Source organism: Anoplopoma fimbria, chromosome 18, assembly GCF_027596085.1.
Source record: "Anoplopoma fimbria isolate UVic2021 breed Golden Eagle Sablefish chromosome 18, Afim_UVic_2022, whole genome shotgun sequence".
Classification (NCBI taxonomy): Eukaryota; Metazoa; Chordata; class Actinopteri; order Perciformes; family Anoplopomatidae; genus Anoplopoma; species Anoplopoma fimbria.
Genome location: NC_072466.1, coordinates 6117575 through 6134837, shown reverse-complemented (window position 1 = coordinate 6134837; position 17263 = coordinate 6117575). Strand labels below are relative to the sequence as shown.

The following is a 17263-nucleotide window of genomic DNA, read 5'->3' as shown; positions in this document are numbered from 1 at the left end:
AGTTAGGACATAGTTATCAACAGAAGACCGTTATTCGTTTATCTTCCCAATATATGGTCCGATCAAAACCCTTGACAAAGGACTGTAATGACATTAACTCTTTGTTTTTACACTTGCAGCCAAATAAATAGAAAACAAACGTTATGTAAAGAGACCTGTCTTCTGGCTTTCATTAAGAAAACTGCAGGTTTGTCTCTTATTTATATAACTTTCATTGTAGAATTGAATGAACATTGTTTTTCTTTAGCATTGGTGACAAGTATGCTATGTGGAATCTGAAGAACACCGTAGAATAGTCTTAACGAAATAAGTAAAATAAAAAACAAATATAATATACTGTACTTTTACTGCAGAATAATAGTCATGCACAAACATAAAAGACTAGACTCGGATGACATTTTTTTTGGGGGAGAAAAAAGAACTTTCAATGATGATTCAGAATTTAGTTTAAGAATAACATCAGAATAACAGATCAGCATGAAAAAAAAATGTTCTCACTCAATTTATTCAGCATACTGTAGGCAGCGTAATCTCAGTATTTAAAATATACAGATGATCATAATTTTACATATAGGTCAAATGGTTGTAGCAAATAATAATTAGTGTTTGCTCTCACTCACTTTGCTTTCAGTTACATATATGGTTCCCTCCAGATTAAAAATAAAGAGATGACGATGGTTACTGTGGTTTGGCATTCACTGAAATAACTTTTCAATTAGTAGAGCACCCACGCAGGTGTTTTTGCTTAATTTGGATTGTAAGACCTCTCCTCTGGACCACGATTGATTGTAGCTATGGCCCATCCTCGAACTGTATCAAGCTCTAATCAGCCAGATAATTGAAAATACCTGTGTGGCGTGCATAGCCTTCAAAACAAGCGTACCTAAATATAGTAGGGTTAAAAAAAGAAAAAACAACAACCATAAAACACATATTTAACGATCACATGTTGTAATTACATTCTTTTTGTGATGTGACATGTGATTCAATTTAATAAAAATGTCTTTACTTGACATCCATTCAACTTCTCTTAGCTTAAAAATAAAAAAAACATAGGAAAAAAAAACTACCGACGTGAAGTAAGACCAAAATCTTCTAATTACTTGGAATGACTGGTGGCGTATTGGAGTGTATTATATGGTCCTAGTCACAAGATTTAGTATGGCTATATATGGCACTTATATAATTATCATTAGAATACAAGTATAGGACATGAATTTGTATAGAAATCAACAATACATTTTAATGAATTATATCGTTAAATAAGGGAGGTGATAAGATTAAAAAAGAGGGAACTGATCTGAAGGTTTATCGCCTCTTACCTGCCTAAGGCAACTTGCTGCTCCATTGCACCCAGAAGCATTGTCTGAACTGTGTCTTATTCAACATTCAGGGCTGGTTGAGCAAACTGGGCTGCCACAGAACACAGCATTACTCCACCTGTGTTTACACCTCCCCTTTGAAAATCTGGTGAGGACTCAAACATTAAAGCTTTCCCGTAAAGTAAATCATGCCTAAATCAGACAATTAAAGCTGGTTATAACAATAAAAAACCCTCACCCCTGGTTTGGGTTTCACAGTGACGGAGTGTGCAATCCTGTCAATGAGGACAGCTACATCTTAAAACTACAATAAAGTCAAAGAAAGACTGACAGTCCCAATGATTCCCCCTTGTGTGTGTGTGTGTGTGTGGGGTGGGGGGGAATGAGGAAGAGGAGGAGAGGAAGAACGGTGCTTCATGCTTTATCCAGGTTGATGACTAACCAGGAGAGGCGGAGGAGAGGAGGAAGAAGTCTTCATTGTTTGACAGAAGCCCAGATGATGAGTGCAACAATAACAACAACTACAACCAACACAATCGCCATGATGCACATCTTCTTCCGTGAGCTCCTCTGGGGGGGGGACAAAAAAAAACAAATTGTTAGTGTAATGAGATACAATCTGGATTTTAATAGAAGGATAGATTATTTTACTAAGTATTGATGACGTATTGAAGTGACTCACAACCACAGTAGGAGTCAGATCACCTTGTGACTCAGCTTTGTGTTGTATTTTCTCCTTTAAGCCTCTTTATCTACGTCTTTTGCCAAAGCAAACTTACTAAGAACTTTTTTTTTTACACAAGGGAGTACTTGTGCAGGAGGTAGAGGAGTCATACATGCACATATATTGCTACCTCATAGACCCCTAGAGCTATCACTCTTACTTATATTTATTAATCAGCCCACCAGTTACAAGCCAACTTCTCTAACATTTATACATCTTAATGCTCCCCTCTCCTCCTCTCCTTGTTCCTTTCCTCAATCCCTTCCCATCCTCTTTGTCCTACTGTGTTTTACCTGGTAGTCTGCAGCACGTGACAGCTGCTGGGTCGCATTCTGGACATTCACATCTGCACTCTCCACATTGGCTTCTATACTGTCTGCAGAACACACAGGAAACACACACACAGTTTACATGCAGCATGTGGGAGGAGCAGGAAGCACATGTGGCACAAATGTACAAACTAGATAACGAGACAGAACAACACAGAAGATCACTTTGAAAAGGTGTGATTATTTATGTTGTTTGTTCATTATTTACTTAATATCATGATTCTGTTTAGTTATTGTTATGTTTTTTTTGGTAGATTTTTTCTTATCTGAAGAGAGAGTCTGTGCAGTATATATATATATATATATATACACAGTTTAAATACATGCATATTTGAATAACCATTGTGCTTCGGGTAATTATGCATTTTATTATATTATATATATATATATATATATATATAGAACAAAGCTGGCTAATGCAAGACTGCTGACCCAGAACATATTCTTGTTAAGTTACTCAGTAAATGTTTCCGTTGTAAATTGTTACATTATAAGATGGACAGAAAATAAATCTAGTAGCAGGTGTCCAGAGCTCACCTATCATGTCTCCCTGCTCGTGGACCATCATCCCCAGGTCCTTGAAGATGTCATTGATATCTGTGATATCCGACTGAGCAACATAGAGAGAGATGGTTCACGTGAAAGGGAAACAAAAGAACTGATGAGATACTGTACATATTAGTGTTCATGCTAATATATACACATTTAATTCTTATTTGTACCTCCAACTGCCTGATGGACGACTCTCTCTCCTGGATCAGCCTCAGATCGTCTTCAGTGATGGCCTCGGCCTGAGCCTGCACCTGGGAATCACTGCAGGGGTCAAATGTAGACGAAATTATAATAATAGTAATAATAACAACAGAAACTATAATAATGATCAGAAATAATGGACCTACTTAAGAAAAGCAGGCACATTTCCGAAGCTGTCGTCAGGCTGTCCTCCCTGTTAAAGGAAATTAAGAAGTTTAAATAAACATACTGCGCTGATGAGCTAGTTATTGCAAATATACTGTAGAGGATGTTCTTTACTGTGATCCAGTAACAGCAATTATTCATTATGTACAAGGTTCTACAAAACCTACAGTGCCCATAAGACCTCGTTAAATATAATTTGTTCAAACATTTACAAAATGTATGCATGTTGCCATAGAGCACATAAAAGCCTTGAGTGTAGCATCTAGCTCCCATGCCAGAAATGTTCCATAACAACCATTTCTAAATCCGTAAGAAACTGTTCCTGCTTATCAGCATGAACGCAGCAGATACAGAAACTTTTTCTGTGTAGTGAGATAAGCAGTGCGGGGACAGAGTTGCCAAGCAGGCTCTCCAGAGGGAATCGATGTCCAAAACTGTCGCATTTAGTGGCACCATAATGTGAGAGCAGCTTCCTGTGAAACGTCTATTTTAAACTCTCATTTCAAACAAATACAAATAGACCACTTAAGGAGAGAAACCAACAACAAATACAGGCTCAGCAGCACCTTCCCTGATACGTTTCTTACTGTTCGGATTTATTTCAACTTTAAAAAAATATACTGTAGCAGAATACAGTTTTCACTTATTTAGATCCAAAAGAAGGCTGTGTGTGAGGTTAGATATTCCAGAGTCCAAGGGAATTTATTTAAAATTCAGAAACATGATGAGGAAGAAATCTGAGGAAATGTAAAAAATATATTTCTCATGTGTTCAGAATTCCTGAGTTCAAAGTTTGTGCAAAAGTTTTAGATATGTGTATTACATAAGTAAAAAAGTTCAGGTGTAAATTTTCTTTTGTAAAAGAAAATAACATTTGATAATAAATATAATGAGATAACATACATTTTGATCAGTAACTCCACTAGAATTAAAATATTTTGATTAAGAATGATGCAAAAAAAATACTAATATAGCAAGAAGTATTAAACTTTGTTAAGGAAAATATGTTTAAAACATGCAGTCTATAAAAATGTATGTATTGCAGCTCATCTCCTACTGTATCCTCAGATATTGATATATCTGCAACAAGCCCAAATTAACTATGGACAAGCTATGGAACTGGTTTGTTGTGTGGTTCAGATATATACAGTGCATCCGGAAAGTATTCACAGCGCTTCACTTTTTCCACATTTTGTTATGTTACAGCCTTATTCCAAAATGGATTAAATTATTTTTTTTCCTCAAAACTCTACACACAATACCCCATAATGACAAAGTGAAAAAAGTTTGTTCACATTTTTTTGTAAATCTATTAAAAATAAAAAAACGAAGTTTGGCACACCTATTTTTGGGCAGTTTCTCCCATTCTTCTTTGCAGGACCTCTCAAGCTCCATCAGGTTGGATGGGGAGCGTCGGTGCACAGCCATTTTCAGATCTCTCCAGAGATGTTCAATCGGGTTCAAGTCTGGGCTCTGACTGGGCCACTCAAGGACATTCACAGAGCTGTCCACTCCTTTGTTATTTTGGCTGTGTGCTTAGGGTCGTTGTCCTGTTGGAAGATGAACCTTCGCCCCAGTCTGAGGTCCAGAGCGCTCTGGAGCAGGTTCTCATCAAGGATGTCTCTGTACATTGCTGCAGTCATCTTTCCCTCGATCCTGACTAGTCTCCCAGTTCCTGCCGCTGAAAAACATCCCCACAGCATGATGCTGCCACCTCCATGCTTCACTGTAGGGATGGTATTGGCCAGGTGATGAGCGGTGCCTTCAGGCCAAATAGTTCAATCTTTGTTTCATCAGACCAGATCATTTTGTTTCTCATGGTCCGAGAGTCCTTCAGGTGCCTTTTGGCAAACTCCAGGCGGGCTGTCATGTGCCTTTCACTGAGGAGTGGCTTCCGTCTGGCCACTACCATACAGAACTGATTGGTGGAGTGCTGCAGAGATGGTTGTCCTTCTGGAAAGTTCTCCTCTCTTCACAGAGCAACACTGGAGCTCTGTCAGAGTGACCATCGGGTTCTTGGTCACCTCCCTGACTAAGGCCCGTCTCCCCCGATCGCTCAGTTTGGCTGGGCGGCCAACTCTAGGAAGAGTCCTGGTGGTTCCAAACTTCTTCCATTTACGGATGATGGAGGCCAATGTGCTCCTTGGGACCTTCAATGCTGCAGAAATTTTTCTGTACCCTTCCCCAGATCTGTGCTACAATCCTGTCTCAGAGGTCTACAGACAATTCCTTGGACTTCATGGCTGGGTTTGTGCTCTGACATGCACTGTCAACTGTGGGACCTTATATAAACAGGTGTGTGCCTTTCCAAATCATGTCCAATCAACTGAATTTACCACATGTGGACTCCATCAAGTTGTAGAAACATCTCAAGGATGATCAGTGGAAACAGGATGCACCTGAGCTCAATTTTGAGTGTCATGGCAAAGGCTGTGAATACTTATGTACATGTGATTTTTTTCGGTTTTTATTTTTAATAGATTCGCAAAACTTTTAAACAAACTTTTTTCACTTTGTCATTATGGGGTATTGTGTGTAGAATTTTGAAGAAAACAATTTATTTAATCCATTTTGGAATAAGGCTGTAACATAACGAAATGTGGAAAAAGCGAAGCGCTGTGAATACTTTCCGGATGCACTGTATATCTGTAACATGCCCAAATTAACTCTGGATAAGCTATGGAACTGGTTTGTTGTGTGGTTCAGATATATTCTATCTGTTCGGCAACACCTGGAACTTAATTTTCTTTCGTATAATTCTTGTCACCTTTATTTTCTATGGTGTGATTTTATTACATTGTTTATTCTGTTCAGACGACATCTAGTTGCTCTTCCTGAGGTTTCTTCCATTTTTTTCCTTGTTAAATGTTTTTTTGTGTGGGAGTTTTCTCCTCATTAAAAAACATAATACACCCACTTGAGAGTTTCTGGGTTTTGTATCATGGGAGTTGGAACTTTTTGTTTCTTTTTCGTGTGCATGTCCTCTTTTTGTTCACATGGAAGCATGCCAAATGATAACCTTAAAAAGGTCGAAAAGTTTCATAGTTAAATTTCTGGGAATCTTAGAATATTTTGTAAGCAGACAGCCTCTCCTTTTCCTTTGTATGTATCTGTACTCTTCTGAGGTTGGATGGGCATACTATCCATCCCTCCGGATATGTCTGTCTCCATTTATCAAGCTTTTGCTGATATCAAAGTGCAGAAAAACTGCTTTAATTTAGTAAGTAGAGGCCAGAAAAAAGGCAGGTTTGACTGACATAGCATAACGACAAATTAAAACATGTGGATTAATGGCTACTCACTGGTGTATGGATTATCGGTCACTTATATCTCATTTAATCACTGCTTTTTCCACTGGTCTACAGTCTGACCTTGTGACCTTGCACACAGAGCAGTTTACTCACCGACACCCTGGAGCTGGCTCTAACTCTGGCCACAAACTCTCGCTCTTTGTCGGCCGCCTGCCGCTGGGTCTTCTGGAAGCTGTTCAGAGCGGCGGAGAACTCGTTCACCAGACGCTCTTTCTGTAGCTTTCTCTGCCGCTAAAACACATGTGGAAAAAAAATGTGAAGAGAAAAGACCACAAAACATAAAACATTTGGGAAAAAAGTTTAGTACCAGATCAGTATTACCAAGTGGGGGAAATTATGACTTTTAATGATAGTTATGTAAGACGATTACAGTTCAGTACCTGATCAGTGCCAACAGGAAGTGCACTGAATGTTTTGATTAGTCGGTCAGTCTCCTTCGCTAGCTGGTTGCCTTGCTGCTGTTTCTGTTGCCTGGAGACCAAAGATATTTGTTTTTATTTGTTAAAGTAGAGAAATACTGGCAGACATTAAAAAAAACAGATTGCTGAGAGGAGAAGTGGTAGAAGTGGCCCGATATCATGAGACCTGACTTTCAGTAGAAATAAAGGGCAGTTGGTGTGTGAAGTGTGTGAAGAGTTGCCAATAATCGCATTAAGCTGGATTTAAAATGCAGAATCAAGACCAACCCAATATATATATTTTTATGATTGATCACTTGACAACTTTCAGATAGTTGTCAAGTGATGCTTAAAATAACTTCTTCCCCGCCTGCATTTGAACCAAGATGTTTGCAGTACAGTAGTAGACAAATGATCTAAGCCGTGCCCCCGTTACTCACAGCGTCTGAGGCAGCTGGCCGCTGTCATGCTCCGTTCCCAGCTGAGAAACTGCCCTCTGCAGCTCCGAGGCTGGAGAGGAAGAAAGAATGCAGACATTGTTTATCTGAAGAATCTCCACGTGTCAACCATGGTTCACTTAGTGGAGTCAGTCAAATGGGTATAATATGAAAGTTGCAGCTGATGATGATGACTTCTTCTGTGTGTGTGTGTGTGTGTGTGTGTGTGTGTGTGTGTGTGTGTGTGTGTGTGTGTGTGTGTGTGTGTGTGTATATTACTTAGCAGTGTGAGCTTCTGGATGTTGGTGCTTATGTTGTGGACCAGAGCGCTGGGCTCCTCTTGCATCCCAGCCTGGTAGGCCATGACGGAGAGCTGTGAGGAAACACAACGTATTTAATCATTCCATTCATTCACCAGTCAACATGTCTGTTACTGCGATTATTTCAGTGTGTTGGTGACTAATGTGTGTAAATACCTTCATGCATCTGCGCTGCAAGTATTTGGTTGGTTAGTTTGAATTTTTTTTGTGGGTGTGTCTCAGTCACAAGTTTTAATCCTACCCGACTGTGAGCAACAGTTAATGGTTGACATAGTTATCAATGTATGTCTGTCTACCATATATACATACATATATATATATATATGGTAGATGCACTGCCGCTCAACAGTTTGTGATGGTCCGCCACAAATGCTTGATTTGTTACAGTCAGATGGCTGTGAGGACTGCTCTCTATTTTTGAATAGTTTTTTTTTTGATGATTTTAGGTTGCAGAAAGTCCTCCTTACAAATATATGTTATTTTGTATGAGACTTTGGAAGTAAAATCATGTTTTGTACATGGAGAACAAAACTTAGTTAAAATAGTTCCACAAGACTGACGATTGAAAGCACAGAAAGAGACAAATAACCCTCTGAACAACAGTTAAATTAAAAAAGGCAAGTTCCTGTTTCAGTCTCAAGTGCACAACAACGCCTATAACTAGATGGAATATTTACATATGTGGTGCAAAATGCCACAATAGAAACAGAAGGTTGGTGTAGGGTTGGCACTATTGGAATATCAGATGGACATACTACGGACTGACGAATCACAGCTTAAACCTCTTCAATCCAACCACTGAGTAAGCTGCAGAGGGCCCAAAGAAAAACAGCTAGCAAGAATATTTAGAAGCCAAATAGAAGCTTAGTTTTAGTTCAATGATGATCGAGGGTCACTTGTGCTTTTCTGCATTGGAAACCAAATTAAAAATTTAAGGGTAATTGGTGAAATTTTTTTCCAACATTATACTCCCATGGCATTTAAACTTGTGGGGACATCGACTAAACATTAGTTTCATTCATTAATTATTTTTCTTTTGGGGGAGAAAAGGTAAATAATATATTTGGTGACTGATTTATACTCTTTTTGTCTAATATATATATATATATATATATATATATATATATATATACACACACACACACAGTATAATCCAAATATTGGTGTTTAAGGAAAATAAATATCTGTGTGATTTTAGCATCTGAGAGGATCTAATTGTTAGTAAATGTATTGTCACAATAACAAGTAATTTACCAGCTATGATGGCTTCTTGTTCATTACACACCCCCGCCTCCACCCAGCCTGAGTCATTTATAACACCTTAACCACATGAGGTGATTAAGAATGCATGACTTCTAGTTAGTAAGCGAGCAGAGAAGCTCAATTCCTTAGTCAGCTAAAAGTAACGTATAAGAAAGGATTGAAAATAATAGTTGAAATAATTAGCTAAGTAAACAACAGTTGAAACAGTAACCAACAAGTAATGCATACATGGTCGAAGGAGCCAGCATCTGACACTCCAAATGGCACTTATGCAAATGTGAACTTGACCCAACTGGCCTCAACATGAACAAATCAGTTGTACAAAAAAATTCTTGCAACAATATAAATTCCAAAATGACGTAACATTAACAGATTTGGAAAAATCTAATGGGTGAATGAAGGTGTATTGAGCCTTTCTGACAGGTACAATAGACAAAAAGGCTCGGGAGCCAATGTAAAATATAGTTGTATAGTTGTATAAATATATCATTGTATGCTGCAGCATTAAAATATTCCCTTTAATTGGAACTAACATTAGCCCAAACCATTAAAACAGCCCTATGTATGTAGACCTTAGAGTTTATCGATTCCAAATGATATCTGTGCTACATTTTCCAATAGGGCCTCTGCTCTTATTTACTGTATATGAAGTCCAATATTGGAACAAGGTTGTGTCAGCAATGTAACCATAACCAGGTCAAGCAGACTTCCTGTACTGACTCCAGAGGACAGAACCCATGCAAATCACCATCTGCTCAGAAAGCAGCCCTGTTAAGATTTAATCAAATTGAAACATTGAAACACTTTACTATAATGAAACTTGTTGCATCCTCCCTGTGTGTGTGTGTGTGTGTGTGTGTGTGTGTGTGTGTGTGTGTGTGTGTGTGTGTGTGTGTGTGTGTGTGTGTGTGTCCCTAATACATTAGGAAAAAAAAAAAAAATGCGGAAATCACATGAGCTTTACAATCACAAGAAGAGTAGATCATAATAAATGATCACCATTCCCTATTGATCCACGTATTGTTATTTAAGGTAAAGTAATGTTAATGTGAATGCAGTCATATGTGGACTCTAATAAAACAGCTGGTCATTAAGTTACAATCAAAGTCGCAGCATATTTTCAAGGTTTCTTTTCTCTCGTTTTTTGCGCAAAAACATGATTATGATTATGATGCCTTTTCTGCTGATAAAGGCACCATAATGACAATATTGTCGCACGCATCCGTGTGTATTGTCAATGCTATTCTTCATTTTCAGAGCATTTGTGTAGAAGATTAGACTTTACCTTTTCTTGTGACTTGCAACAGCGGTGTGTTTCCTGGTTGTCGGCCCCTCCCCCGTCACATGATGTCTGCCAGCAAAGGGCTGCAAAAACACACTGGGAGAAATAGATCCCCCTCTGACAAAGGAAGGCTTGTGTATAAAGCAATAAAAAAGACATCTGACAACATATTCTAGAAGAAAAAGTCCAATCACGTGAATAGTATGTGATTCAAGGCTTCTGTACTTTGTGTATTTCCATCATATGCTGTTTTATACTTGCATTACACCTTCATTATTTGACAGTTGTATTGTTTGTTACATAACCCTAACCCTAACCCCTAACAGCTCTTGAAATATGATGCATTCTTATAGATTAAAATACCAAACATTATACTGGTGCATTGAATTAGCTCCTCTTCAACAAGCGGCAACATGAAATGATGCTTATATTTAAATGCATTACTGCAATTATATATAAGATAAAATAAGATAATCCTTTATTAGTCCCGCAGCGGGGAAATTTACAGGATTACAGCAGCGTAGAGGATAGTGCAAACAAGAGACATAGTAAAAAAAAACAAGATCAAAATAAGTATTATAAATAAGCAAATGAGCAATAAAAAACAGTAAAGAATCCACAATAACTGAAATATTATATATACAATAATAGAACAATCTGAAAGGATCATCCTACATAACAAAGACTTTTACTATAAGTGAACTTATACTAGTACTTGTAGTAGAGTATTTTAATTTGATAAATTGCTCATAGACGGTATTTTATAGGCTGATTCCAGTATTTTAAAAGGCAATATAATTAAAATTGCCCCATTTTATGTCAACAAAAAATAAATGAATAGTGGATTACCCTCTGGCAGTGTGAAGAAAGCTTTGAAAACTGACGTTAGACTTTTACATTGTTCTTTACAGAAAACATAATTGGACCATGCCCTAAATAAATAAGATATCATAACTCCAGAACGGTGCGGTTGTAGGTTTGAGGGACTTAAACGCATGACGTATTGTTCTAGGGATGCAGCAAGACTAACACTGATTGCATTCAAATAGCTGTATTAGATATCTGTGAGAATAGGCCGAACTGGTGTCCGATACCATTATTTCATAACGCAACAATTGACTGCATCTATATCTTTGTATTCATTTGTTATGTTTTGTTTGACACAATTAGGATGCCAGTGTTTAAGTCTAGCCTCGCGTTGTCCTACACATAAAAGAACGATACCGGTCTCTTTCACAAAGTTAGGCACACAGCTTTGTTATTTGAACACTGGTATCAGATTGTCAGATTACCCAGAGCACAGGTATCAGTACTGAAAAAGTCAGATGGGTGCATACCTAAATTAATCTAAAATGATGTATGCAGCCCTGATTCAACCCTGCAAACATCACAGTGCCATTTAGGTAACAGATGTTTTTATCTGCTGTCATGTGTACGTAGCGCAGCGCACTGTTCAGGCAGGTTAACCACACAGCTACATAATCTGTTATGTAGCTGTGTGGTTAACCTGCCTGAACCTAACCCAAGTTCGTGGAAATCCAGTTCAGAGTGAGTTTGCTTTACCAAAAGGTCAGCAAAAAGCATAGGATCATTATGACAATGTGAATTAGTTGGACTTGTTTTTCTCTGAGTTGTCAGGTAAAAACACAGGGGCGAGAAACCCGTGTGATCTTTGTTCTTTGAACTTCGGAGGGCCTAAAAACGTCACTGACCTTTCTGTCAGCGACTATGTTGTCTACATCTGGAGATGTGAGTTAAGCAATGTTGACCGACAGGACATAGCGCTTATCTTGTCAGTCAGAAAACAGTCACTGGGTTTCCATGCACGGTGAAATGACTTCATCAGTGGAAAAAAGGTTATACTTTTAGATTTAATTTAAGATAGAGAATAGCAAAGGGATATTGAGCATTGATCATTGTGAATAGATTAAGAGTCTCGTAGCTTTTGCTGATGACTTTTAAATTTAAATCCAACGGGCCATTGATTGAGTATTCAGCTTGACTTGTTTGGTGATTAGTTAAAATCCTAAATGTCGGTGATTGGATCATGGTGAAAGTCTGCCGGTTGAACAGAATGACTGCTCTTTTATATTTTCTTCATTCAACGTCCCATTGCTTCGATTCATCTTTGATTGTGTGTATGTGTGTGTTTGTGCCCGTATGACAAAAACACTTTCTGTCTCTGACTATTTGGATAGTATAGAGCTCTGAGTACATACATTATCTTATCTGTCTGTCAATGAGAGTCCACTGAACCGTATGTCACATGTTTGACTCATTTACCATGTGGGTCAGAACATTTGAACGGACTATATAAGCCTTTTATTTGAGTGTCAGTCCAGAGTAGACCCCTCCCAGCTCCTCAGTCATGCTACGCCCTGTGGTCCTCAGCCTCCTCCTGGCATGTGCGGTGTCTCTCAGCAGCTGTGCTGTGATCCTAGAGAATGGGATGCCCATCCTGTGGGCTCAAACGGCCGGCCAAGTGACTGACCTGCCGATACAGGACGCCGTTCTGACACCCGACCCCTGGCACTTCCTTCACCGCATGAGTCTTAACCGGCTGATGATTGCTGCCACAGACCCATTTATGGGATCCATGGGGACAAATGCCACAGACAGTCCACTGTGGGGACTGCCACTGCAGCTTGGATGGATGCTAACATCTGGTAAGTTGAAAATACTTTTTAAATTGTTTGTTCCCCTTTCCAAAATCAGAATTGGTGCAAAGGTGGATTGTGAATCATTTAGGAGAAGTAATATCACTATCGGCAATGACTTCTCAACCATTTAATGAATAAATAAACCGACTAAACTGAGTGAACATAGCAACACAAGGCCACCAGCTACCGAACAATCTTGACACAAACTGATAACGTTATGTACAATGTGTTGTTTCTGTAGGTCGTCTCGCTGACCCCACTGGTGCTACAACCTGCGGCCTTCAAACAGGAGATACTATGTGTGTTTCTACTCATAGCTGGTGGGGATGTAAGTATGACAAACACACACGTACACAAACACACACACACACACACACACACACACACACACTTAAAACACTAACCCTAACCCACATCTTTCTCCTCCAGGTGTGAACTACTTTGCCACTGTACTTCCCTTCCTGTCCGCTGCACAGCAGGGCTTAATGGGAGAAGGATTTCAGGTATGTGCACTGCTGGACACCTCAAACTGAAAGTAGTAAACATGACTGAGTCTATAGCTATACTAGCTCTAGGCCTGGCTCTGTGAGTCTGCAGGGTAGTGATGATGACAGTCTCTGCGTTCGAAAAGTGATACAAACTAGTTCCATGTGTCTGCTACTAAATGGTGTATCTGTTATCTCTGTGACACAAACAGAAAATACATGGTTCAGTCTCAAAACACAAGGAGGGAATGTTACAATTCACCACATAGTTGATTAGTTGTAACATAGCCTGGACTATTATGAAAAAGTATTATAACCCTAACACTTCGGAGTCCACAGGATCTTTCAATTCTATACTTCCCATTCATTGTCAATGTAAGCAGCTGTGCAATGCATTCTGGTAGCGCTGCATTGCCTTTCGAGAGACAGACTGTAACATTGGCTGATCCTCATTTGCATAAAGTTGAGGTCTAGGCATCTTTATGCAAAACGCTGCCTCTGGAAAGGTCCCAAAAACTTTAAGACTAAGCATTGTTGATGAAGTGAAGACAGATTCATCAACAGCATGGCTTATTTCTCGCCCAACATTTAACCATAATAATAAATCTGAACAAAATGTACAAATGTGCACCAGCCTCAACTGTTTTTTCCTTATAAATTTGGCTGTGTCTGCCACAAGGTGCTACTTCCTCACACGATAATAAAGGAATAAACTGATCATGTGCAGAGTGAATCAAGATGATTTGTAGCTTGTTCCTGTTTGGAGAAATTGAAAGTGTGACAACCTTCCCCACAGTTATGGTTTTGATGATGATGAGGATTGATGTTGACTCTATTAGGTCCAGATGCAGGTCCCCGCAGGTGTACAGGACTATTGCACAACATATGCTGACTGTGTAACTAGCCACCCTGACGCCATGTCCAAGTGGGATGCCTTCTTCCAGGTACCGTATAGAGTACACACACAAACAGATTGAATGATTATCTCTGCTGCACTATATGGAGGTGTAATACTAAATCGCTGGAGGTTCCTCCTCAATACTGTATGTTTGTGTTTAAAGGGTCTGAAGGCTGCGACTGAGTCTCCTCTCCCTGAAAATGAGAAGAAAGACTCCATCCTCGGTCTCTACTGGGACGGACAAATGGCTTCAACTTCTGCCTCTGCTGCCTGCAACGCCAAGTAATCAATCTATCTATCTATCTATCTATCTATCTATCTATCTATCTATCTATCTATCTATCTATCTATCTATCTATCTATCTATCTATCCTTCCATCCCTCCATCCATCTATCTAATTTGCCTCAGAGGGCCAAAAAATAGATGTCATGTGTACAGAATGAACAACATGATACAATTACAACAAACCATATGACAGAAATTACACATGTAAATCAATTTAGAAGATTTTGAGATTACAGTGAATTTTTATAGGGAGCAATGGAAAAAAATTGAACCAAATTCCTTGTATGTTTTCACGGGCCCCAGTGCACGATATCATGACGGGCCTAGTGCATGCTGGTTACTTGTTATAAAGCGCGACACACACTCAGACACACATTATTAGGCATAAATATATATATACAACCCAAAATGGGATGGATTTGTATTGGGAATGGCTCTTTCTATGCCCCCCCCAACCCCACAGGCATCAGTTCAACCACTCAGCCTGCACTGCCTGTATTTAGGCCCCTGTACCACTGTCATGATGTAGAGTGGTATCATTTATCTCATTTAACTCTCTGCAACAATTCAAATATTTTGCAAACCTCTCTTGTTTTCTCCTCTCTTTCAGGCAGAGCCACTACTCCTCTGTAGAGCAGTCATTTTCTAAGAGCTGGCAGAACTCAGCCGACTACGTCGCTGCAGCACATTTCCAATCCAATCTGGAAAAATCTGTAATGTTCATGAACCCTCTCCCAGGTCGCATTTTACAGGTAAGCACCTACAACTGCATCCATCCATTTCTATCAGTTTTTCTATACAACCTGCACATTTATTCATCTCTTGTTCTGTCTGTCATATCTGAACATCTAGGAGGGCGACAGTGCACCTAACATAGCCGATCTGAGTGATGCGGAGAACCACACACTATATGTTTTCTCCTGGATGACCAACATCAACAATATACTGGGTAAGGCGCACACACACACACACACACACACACACACACACACACACACACACACACACACACACACACACACACACACACACACACACACACACACACTATTATATACACACACAAATATTATAACTAAGCCTTTTTTGAACTATTAATGATGATCATGTCCTCTACCAGGTGGGTCACTTGTGCGTATGTGGAAAAATGCCATGTGTTCAGTGACAACAAGAGAGAAAGGCAGAGAGATGCTGGAGCAGCTCCTTCTGAATCCCAGATTCGCCACAAGCACTTTCCTGTCCATCGTCACTGGAATGGCTGGCTGCTAAAACAAACTCTCACAAACAGAGAGAAATATCAACTCCATATATGTAGTCACTTTCTCATCTCAAAGTTAAAGACAAATGTGCATTTTTTTTAACATAGTACAGGATTACTTTTGCTTTTCTCGGAGGGAGGTTACACTAAGAGAAGATATTTGCAATTCAAAAAGACATAACTGACATTTTGTAAGTAAAGTAAGATATGTCATTACTTGGAAGGTGTTTTATATTACAGTTTAAAGATGGTAGTCTTCTGTCTGTCTTTGTTTTCATCACTCTCTTGTGGATACATATACCTCAATAAAGCATAAAAAACACAAATATTACTGTCAGTACTGTATTATTGCACCTTCATTGATAATAGTACAGAAAAATGGCAAAGATGAGAAAGAGTAAGTTCTCAAACTCTGGTTTGATGATGCACAAAAAGATTTGTTTGCATAAAACACTATTTCACTATTTGATCATTCTAGTCCACAAAATGACATAAACAAATATGGCACTCTATTCATCTTAAAGCTGTGTTACTTGTTACTTTGCAGATTTTAATTCCTCCTACAAAATAAGTGATGATTTCCTAAAATATGATGCATTTTAATAAACTAGAAGTGTGTTAAAAAAACAACAACATTAAAACGTATTTCTTACACACTTATGGATCAGTAACAATACAACTATATGAGTTAAATAATATAGATATTAATTTGATCCATTGAGTGCTTTACTCTAGAACAACAGCACCTCCTTGTGGTAATTTTATGTGAGTGCTAACCTATCATGAATTGTCAATTGGCAAAGCAAAAATAATGTAACATTTCCAGTATTGAGATGACAATGAAATTTGAAATGTCACATAAAACAAATTAATAGTCTTTTTGTAAAATTATTCAAAAAAATCTCAGAGGGTTTGGACAATTTACCTTAGCTGAACAGTGTTACACTACAGGTTAATACTGCAAAATAAATGCACATGCTTGTAACCTGTTTTTTAAAGGAGAACTACGTCCATTTTCAAAATTCAGACGTTATTCATATGATCTTAGACTGTCCAAAAATATATGTCTCCAAAATCCAAAAACTAGAGCGATAAAACTCTAATCTGTGAAGTATCCAAAGCCTGGAACAAAAGACATGGACAATGAGTTTGGAAAGAACTGAGAACTGAAAACAATGAAGTTATGGGCCCATAAAATAAGTCCCCCATTCATTGTCTAAGGAACAGCTCCAAACTGTATACTTGAAAACATCAATTATACAGTTTTGGAGCTGGTTTTGAAATGGAGAAGCTCATGTTCACAGATATTGATCAAGCTTTTATAGGCCATGGAAATAGCTTATTGGATTTCTTTGTTTAGGTGGTGTTGCCC

The 17263-nt window shown here is 38.6% G+C and overlaps 2 protein-coding genes across 3 annotated transcripts; one reads left to right on the top strand and one right to left on the bottom strand.

Annotated features, from left to right (window-relative positions):
• Positions 1 to 351: 351 nt before the first annotated feature.
• stx7l (syntaxin 7-like) lies at positions 352 to 10391 on the bottom strand. The gene is made up of 10 exons (XM_054618479.1): positions 10308 to 10391; positions 7719 to 7812; positions 7443 to 7512; positions 6985 to 7075; positions 6698 to 6835; positions 3275 to 3321; positions 3098 to 3188; positions 2913 to 2985; positions 2340 to 2422; positions 352 to 1892 (listed from the first exon to the last, which is right to left on the bottom strand). The coding sequence occupies exons 2-10, from the start codon at positions 7801 to 7803 to the stop codon at positions 1797 to 1799; spliced, it is 774 nt and encodes a 257-aa protein (XP_054474454.1). The 5' UTR covers positions 7804 to 7812; positions 10308 to 10391; the 3' UTR covers positions 352 to 1796.
• On the top strand, positions 4644 to 16204 carry leg1.1 (liver-enriched gene 1, tandem duplicate 1). 2 transcript variants are annotated; one of them, XM_054618478.1, is made up of 9 exons: positions 4644 to 5588; positions 12696 to 12970; positions 13206 to 13292; positions 13394 to 13467; positions 14289 to 14393; positions 14511 to 14629; positions 15244 to 15385; positions 15486 to 15582; positions 15754 to 16204. In XM_054618478.1, exons 2-9 carry the CDS (start codon positions 12754 to 12756, stop codon positions 15900 to 15902), a joined length of 990 nt encoding a protein of 329 aa, XP_054474453.1. In that variant the 5' UTR covers positions 4644 to 5588; positions 12696 to 12753; the 3' UTR covers positions 15903 to 16204. The 2 variants fall into 2 exon arrangements, with proteins under 2 accessions (XP_054474453.1, XP_054474451.1); XM_054618476.1 differs by lacking the exon at positions 4644 to 5588 and adding an exon at positions 12120 to 12160.
• The last annotated feature ends 1059 nt before the right edge of the window (positions 16205 to 17263 follow it).

Bases quoted from the DNA above. Each gene is read 5' to 3' on its own strand.
- leg1.1 (XM_054618476.1), top strand. From the start codon at position 12,126: ATGCACGGTGAAATGACTTCATCAGTGGAAAAAAG. The intron at 13,293-13,393 runs GTAAGTATGACA...TTTCTCCTCCAG, and splicing joins TACTCATAGCTGGTGGGGAT to GTGTGAACTACTTTGCCACT. The intron at 14,394-14,510 runs GTACCGTATAGA...TTGTGTTTAAAG, and splicing joins AGTGGGATGCCTTCTTCCAG to GGTCTGAAGGCTGCGACTGA.
- stx7l (XM_054618479.1), bottom strand. From the start codon at position 7,803: ATGGCCTACCAGGCTGGGATGCAAGAGGAGCCCAGCGCTCTGGTCCAC. The intron at 7,076-7,442 runs GTGAGTAACGGG...TTTGGTCTCCAG, and splicing joins GGCCAGCTGCCTCAGACGCT to GCAACAGAAACAGCAGCAAG. The intron at 2,423-2,912 runs GTGAGCTCTGGA...TGTGTTCTGCAG, and splicing joins CGAGCAGGGAGACATGATAG to ACAGTATAGAAGCCAATGTG.